At 47.5% G+C, this 7,436-nt stretch overlaps 2 protein-coding genes across 2 annotated transcripts in view; one reads left to right on the plus strand and one right to left on the minus strand.

Annotated features, from left to right (window-relative positions):
- Positions 1-1,031, minus strand: part of Pmar_PMAR005811 (hypothetical protein) — a gene marked incomplete at its 3' end in the record, with an annotated part of 13,167 nt that extends 12,136 nt beyond the window's left edge. Inside the window, exons 1-5 of the mRNA XM_002778635.1 lie at positions 898-1,031; positions 727-809; positions 586-632; positions 414-542; positions 122-299 (exon numbers count right to left, since the gene is read on the minus strand). Coding sequence (XP_002778681.1) covers positions 122-299; positions 414-542; positions 586-632; positions 727-809; positions 898-1,012 — 552 coding nt within the window. The 5' untranslated portion in view covers positions 1,013-1,031. The remainder of the gene's footprint in view (positions 1-121; positions 300-413; positions 543-585; positions 633-726; positions 810-897) is intronic.
- A 2,387-nt stretch (positions 1,032-3,418) lies between these two features.
- Pmar_PMAR005812 (hypothetical protein) lies at positions 3,419-4,980 on the plus strand. The gene has a single exon (XM_002778637.1). It carries the CDS (start codon positions 3,441-3,443, stop codon positions 4,503-4,505), a length of 1,065 nt encoding a protein of 354 aa, XP_002778683.1. The 5' UTR covers positions 3,419-3,440; the 3' UTR covers positions 4,506-4,980.
- Positions 4,981-7,436: the final 2,456 nt, after the last annotated feature.

Genomic DNA, 7,436 nt, shown 5'->3' on the forward strand with positions numbered 1-7,436 from the left:
GGGCTCCTAAAGTGATATACAGTGGTACTACCAGCAACTTGGCAAGACTACAATACGTAACTCCCGTGCGCGGGATCATACAATACGTGAGATGATAATGATGATGATACAAAATACTCACATTATCATCGGACGGCTCTTGAGACCCCTCCTGCCCTAGTTTGGTGTCTTCCTTCTCTTTGACTCGCCTCGATACTCCATGAAGCCTCTCCTTCTCTTTCTGACGTAGTCTCCTCTGCTTACTCTTACTCATCTTCTTAGGCCCTTCCTCTACAGACTCTTCAACTCCATCATTTACGCTAATAACAGCATACAACTCTGTGCAATAATCAATACCACTCTCTCAGTGAAAATGCGAAAATTTCACACGGAAAAGCCAAGTCCATCACCTTGTTCTTCTCGCCGAGTACTACCCTGTCCCTTCCTCATCTACCGCATGCCCCTCCACAGTCGCCTCGTCATCCTCATCACTGACGAGCTGAAGTCCCCCAGCATCATCCACCATCACGAAGCTCGATTCGGAGACACTCTCATCTCCACCCCTGAGACGAAATTCTCCGCAGTGTCGCAAAGGCCCTTCTCTACCCGTCAGTCGTGAGCTTTTGTTCTTCTCCCTCGAGAGCATTGGTTTTCTAAAAAGTTAGATGTTGCGTCAATCCAATGGCCGTCTCCTCGGTGGAAGACATCTCGGGTGGAATTCACCCGGTGAATGCAACAGGAACCTACCCTTTTCTCCTTCCTATTCTTCCGACTCTTCACACTATCACTCGGAGGTTGCACAATGTCGACTCCTGCATCATGTGCCTCGCCTGCCGACACGCGGATTCTCTTCATTTCACTCACAGCAGATAAGCGAACCGCATCCAACTCCAATACGAGACAAGTCGATTTTACTACCTTCGCGCCGCGCACCATCTGACTGCAGTTGAGCCACCAGCTCGGTCACATCTACCTCCTTTATATCTTCCCCTTTCTTCAATCCATTTCTATTACCACGCGATTTCTTCGGCATCGACAAGCATACACTTTACAAAAACACCAGCTGTTCAAAATGGCCCTACCCCGAGGTCCCACTGCAAATCTCATAGGATTAATCCTTCTCAAGATGGACGAGAGTGCATTCACTATGCCAACGTCTCCTCATCAGCGCGATAAACCCAACAGTACTTCAGAAAAAATCACTAGACACTGTTTAGCCAGTAGGTTCACAGAGCAGGTACAACCATTCGAGAGTATGTGCTCGAATGAAATATCAACTCGAGGGAGTACTCCATGTCATATCCCACTGACTCGGGACTTCACTTACTCCATAAACAAAGCATGAAGGCGAACCTTCGTCAGAAACTTTTGTGGAAGCAACGCTGTGTTTCGCCAGTGAATACAGTATTCAGGACATTCGCAATTCATTACAATTCATTACAATAACTGATATAAACTGCGAATGTCCGTCAAACTTGCTCGTATCAAGAACTCGAGAGCGCAACTGTCACTGAAGTGTGTGACGAACTAGATAGTCCACCTGTGTTGTTCTCCACGGGTATCGGGGACACGACGCAGAGCAGTGTATAAAGATACAAGCAAAAGAGCAGATAACCAGTTGACGAGACTTGACGGATCAGTGGGAGCAGTTGTAGGGACGATATAGGGATTAGGGCCTTCTATATTACTCCCGTCCCCCTAATTTAGGGGGACGGGAGCAATAGAGAGGAAGGCCCTTCTTAGAAGAGCACTGCTGATCAACAGTGAAAGTTATCCAACAAGACACGTATGCAACGACTCGATCAACTATTCAATGATGACGATGCGTCGACTATCTTAGAGCGTTTCGGAGCAAATATCTGGCGTGCGCGAAACAATAATTGACTAACCCCTTAAAATTGGCGAAACTTAAAGTTAGAGACACCTGATTTAACAAGTTCGGACCAAGCAAGTTCTTGAAAACTTACGGGAAACTGGAAAGGCTACTGGCAAGATGACACGTTCGGGAAAGATGATCAGCGCACAGTGGCATCGCGCTCGCCCGAATATCTAAAGTATGATGAGCATCTGAAACGATTGGATGATTGTAACGGCTCGTTGGAGCAATCATTTAGTGAGTCGAAGGCAGCTGAGCCTCTTTACGGCTATTCTCGCTGTATCGATAGTAAGCGCTCTGAGTCTTACTGATTGTGTCACTGATCCGAGCCGTCTTGAATCTGAGTACTATCTGTGACTAATCGGATCTAAGTTAATCTTGTCGCGCTGAGTCTGGGACGGTTAACACGCGTAGTGTGTATCAAGAGTCTGGTGAGTCTATGAGCGGATCGCTAGGAGCGTCTAGAATCCCTCGTTTGAGGCCTAGATCATCCTCCGGTACTTCTTCACAGCACAGGAACCATCATACGTCTAACATAGCTACTGCTACTGGTATCTACACGACCGTCCCACCCTCACACTGTGCGTAAATTTCAACCAGAATTAAATTCGATTACATTTGAGAAAATGCAGTAGAACTTCATTCCCTGGGAATCGTGCTCGCATGGTTTGAGGCACGCGGTTACTTACCTTACCGCGGGTTAGTTACCGGAGCGTAATGATGTATTCTTTCGCATTTCTGCGAGGTTAGGCCGGGGTAAGGCCCATCGGTCGGGCCTTTGCTCGTACTCGAGTTTTTCGATTCTTCTGCGAACCTCGGAGCATAGAGGTCTCGTTTGATCCATCCCATGCTCTCGAAGTCCGAGGCTTTGACGCTCAATTGTTGATTCAAAAAACTTCATCACGCACGCACAATGCGAAAGTGCCTGTTGTCGCAATTTTCCTGGCAGCAGACCTATCCTGGTGTCAAAATGTTGTTCCAGTATTGACACCCAAGCTGGGAGTTTTATGTGAAGTTTTAGGCTAGAACTTCACAAAGGCGCGGAGAGCCTATGACGTATGCGTGCAACTGTATAAGGGACATGTCTAATGCAAGACAACGAAACTACGACCAATGGTGTAGGATGACCGTTCTCGGTTCCCTACACCGAACAGACGAGTGGGAAACTCCCACTCGGAGTGCTAAGTTTACACTGGTGCGTACTCAGAGTGAATCAACTAAGAACGACACAATGGTGAACTACAACATATAACGTCACGCGAAATTTCAAGCTAGCTACCGCGCAATCAGGCGGCGGTATCTCTGTCTAGCAAAACCACCTCCTCCACGGCTCTGACCGTGATGGCTCGAGTGAACTAACCCGATGAGTTGCCTTTCATGTCATTTGAACCTGTTGGGCCAACATTGGTGGCATGTTCTACCACTCAAGGTGTTGAGGCCAGAGGTTCCGGTATGTGCGGCCATTCGCCTTCATTGTGCGCGTTTGTCTTGATTGTGCGCATTCGTCGTGACGCTTGCCGATACCGTACCGTGTTGTGATGTGCCTGCTTCAGCTTGGATTCAGTGAAGTAGAGATCCATCATAAATGATTCCAACTGCGCTCACTCTTCTTGGTATTATATACTTTTCAATCGCGTCCCAGGAGCAAAAGGTGTATATCAAGCCAATCTCCGTGGCGCAGCCAGGACTAGGCAGCCAATGGAATCAGCTCCTTGTTGCCTTCTACCCCAACGGCCAAGAGGTAAACCTTGCAGTTGACACAGGGTCCACTCGAACGTTCCTTGTGTGGAGAGCTCAGTATGAAAGGGTTAAGCCAGGCGGCTGTCATAATTTAATTTATCATTGCTTCGGCTGTTCTCCCAAACCATGCGAGCCCGGCCCCCTTTCGACGTACAAGTTCTACGATGGAAGAGAAGTCACCATGTTCAGCCACCTTGCTCATATTGATAATGTGGGAAATGTCCCGTTTGGCCTGGTCACAAGCCCCGAGAAAACTCCTTGGGCATCTCTGGGGCTTTCATTGCATCGCGTTGTCTCTCATCGGTACCCATTATTCATTGACGTGCTCCTGACAGCGGGAATCGTCACTAAGAGAGAATACACGATATACCTCAATACTACCGGCTTTGGTCGTCTTATCTTTGGTGGTGATTATCCAATGAGACAGGACGGTCCGTTGAGGTACGTCTCGACTTGGCTAAGTGGCCTGGGCCCGCCAGCCCTGGACATGATGAGCTTTCTCGTCGGGGATGATTGCGTGGATGAAGTTCCCATAGATACTGCTGCCTTTTTGGCCACTGGCTTGGGTTATATACAGATAGCAGATTTTTTAAAGCAGCCGGTATTGAAGTTGCTCGAGAATGCCGGACTGAAACATGTGGCTATCAGGGAGGAGTCCGGCGTCTTCAAGGTCGACTGTGAGGATATTGAGTACTTGCCATCTATTACTTTTTTTCTCAAGGGTTTGAATGGTAGGAAAACTCCTCTCGTGATTTCTCCAAATAGTTTGAGGACCAAACTCGTAGATGGGCAGTGCGCGCTGGCCTTGACTTTCGGTGAATTGTGGTATCTTGGCCTGCCTGCGGTCATTGGCAAATACTTCACAGTGAACGAAACACATATCGGATTCACTAAGGCGACTTGTGCCTGAAATCTTTCATGATTTCAATCGCCGCAGTCTTTCTTATCTGCGGATATGTTTTCCAGTCTTCAGAACATTCTCTCTGCTCGTCTCCTTTTGCTACGGCTTCTTGGTCCTTGTCCCCAAAGTCGCGAACAATCTAAGACGATTTGATGTAGTGGTGCATGAGTCAGGCATGGTCCGCTGTCGCTGCCGAGTGTAAGCCTCACACTCTGAGGGGCACGGACTGTGGTTAATCATGTAGTTCGCACGTATTTTTCCAGTGTCTACAATGCGAGTCTCATCCCATTTTGCATATGCCCGTTTATGGGTATCGCGGCAACTGTTGCTCCGTGTGCTTCTTCAGAAGGCCTTTCTATGCGCGCTATTATCGGGGCGAGCAGTGGTCGTTGTCTCGCTTATCCCATTGTATGAGTCTTATAGATTATGTTATGAAACCAGTCATTTTGGTCTTTATTTTCTCACCCTCCAAATTCTCTCTTGCTTGGCACTGTGTTTGGTCTCGGTCAACATAACTTCGACACGACAACAGTATAATGGCACCATAGTGTATCCGTTAGTCAGCGTAGGCCATGTCGAAACTTTAGCCTAGCAATGTGATAATAAGACTGTGAGAACAACGAGCAATTCCACTAAGATATCTGACGTGTCGTACTGAGCAAGAATTGGTGCCCAACCATGCAGATAACTTATCTCAGATAGTTGTATAAGGAAGTCGATCGAATGGTAGGTGATGAAGCGAGGCTAGTATGGTGAAGCTAAGAATAAAGTTATATATTCAACATCGAAGTCAATAGCAACGGTTGAGCGGTTCGGCAATATCGCTCAGGTTCGCTACCGATCAAATAAATGCGCACAAGAGGTGGGGATCTCACCTCGTTTTTCATCGTGATGATCCTCTCATGAGACACTCCTTCTTCAAGTTGTAGCATATCTTGGGACCGCTACTGTAGAGGCCCTTCTGGAGAGGCTGCATCCGTATTTCAATTATGATGATCATGCGCCATCTGGTACCTAGATAATGTCGACTATGCTCATCTATTCTTCGTCCTTGATTGTGGCATACATAAACGCGAAATCGGCCTTCAAAAGGTGTTGCGACCAACGTAGGGACCGATCTTAGGGATAGTACACTTCGGACGACCCTCCGTATAGCTCACGCTAGCAGGTACGCTTACTATAGATGTAAAAAAGAGGGATAACACCCACACAATGGCCAGAACCGTTGTTAAGCGGAAGAAGCTCAGTTGCCATGATATACGAAGGCGGTCGATGTTCTACTTGTGAAAACCTGAGTGGCTAAAGATATACTTTCATGCTTCTCCGTGAACTAATCGTATAGCAGTAGCAGCTCCATGAGTTCCATAATCAACGACCGTCGTTGAGTTCCGTAGTATGAACCTCAACTTCAACATGAAACAGGTGATCAAATTACTCAACATTGAAACAAGCTCTCATTGAAGTACGATCGATAGTTGTGCTCTGCTACTTACAACACAAATGTTTCCAACACCATGAATGAGTATTTTACACACATGGACATCATGATTGTCGAACAGCTTGCTTGGCTTGAGACAAAGTGTTGAGGTCTTCGGCGTGGCGCTGCAGGTCATGTTCGAGCTGAAGGAGCTCGTTCCTCTGAGCTGAGGATAGACAGCATCACAGAGAATGGGCACAACTATCGCAAACTAGCATCACCGAGAGTTATACGATGTTCCCATATCCTAACATACCAATGGACCAGCAATACTGCGTTTACGAAATTATGGGCTTATTCCTCACATAACTACTGCAACAAGAGAAGAGGGCAGTGAGGCGTGAAAGAAACCTATCCAGTCAGAAGTAGAACATAGATTGCAGAGTGGTGTTAGACAAGGGAGATACAATATAAGCGATATATATATGAATATAAACAAGGGAGAGTTCGGTCGACACAATGTTACCTGTTATCCTTTTGAGTCGATTGCGGGCAGCTTGAGTTCCCGCAGGAGGGGCTGGTCTCTTGCATTCAACTTCAACTGTACCCGATAGTTGCAATAATCGCTCCTCTCTCGCCTCCATCTCTTTCTTCAGTTCGTTGAACTGACCCGACATCGATACAGCGTTGTTTTCTCTCCTCCTCTCGACGACATATTTGTGCGAGGGTACTTAAGCGACTTGTTCCACCACATTCCAGCAAGTGACCGAAAGACTCTATGCAAGGATCATTCACAACTCCCAGGTCTCCCGGCTCGCCCCAGAAAGTATATTCAATCGTATTTCAATAAGAAATCCCGGAGGAGCTCTGATGATGCTGAGCAACAACACTGGATGGTCACTATACGATAGCGAGGCTTTGTGCCGGGGTCACTACGCTGAGGGAGCGAGCAGTCATAAAATCTCACCATGCGATCTGGCTCTGTGTTGGCACCGTTGCTCTTCATCTCACCTCCTGTACAATCAAAGCCAATACTCAACATATAGACGATGAGTCACGGCCTACCAGCTCTTGCTCTCGCAGCTCCTACCAGAGAGACTTTCGGCAAGCCTAAAGGCCAACCTGCAAACTGGTTAAGCTCAGCAAGACGATCTTTCTCGGCCTCAACATTGCGGCCAGGAGGGAGTATGATATCAACAGGCCTACGCCTATTGATGGTCACTTTTGTGGAGGTTGCCGCAAACCTCGACTTTTTTATTTCCTCTTCGATGCTTTTCTGGCTTTTCACGCCTCTTCTCGATGGAAGCTCCTCTGACGTTCCCTTCGATCCTCGCCCACCAACACGAGGAACTTGAACCCGCGGCTGAGGATCCGCACAGTTTCACACTCAAGCTGAACTCGCGGTCACACTTTCGGCTTTGGCGCGGCCGAGACCTGTGGTGCTTTTCTCTGCTTTGTTTTAACTGGGGGGTACTTGATCGAATGATGAGCATTTTGCTGGTCTGCAGAACCTTCCAATAACT

Source organism: Perkinsus marinus, assembly GCF_000006405.1.
Source record: "Perkinsus marinus ATCC 50983 genomic scaffold scf_1104296948436, whole genome shotgun sequence".
Taxonomy (NCBI): Eukaryota; Perkinsozoa; order Perkinsida; family Perkinsidae; genus Perkinsus; species Perkinsus marinus.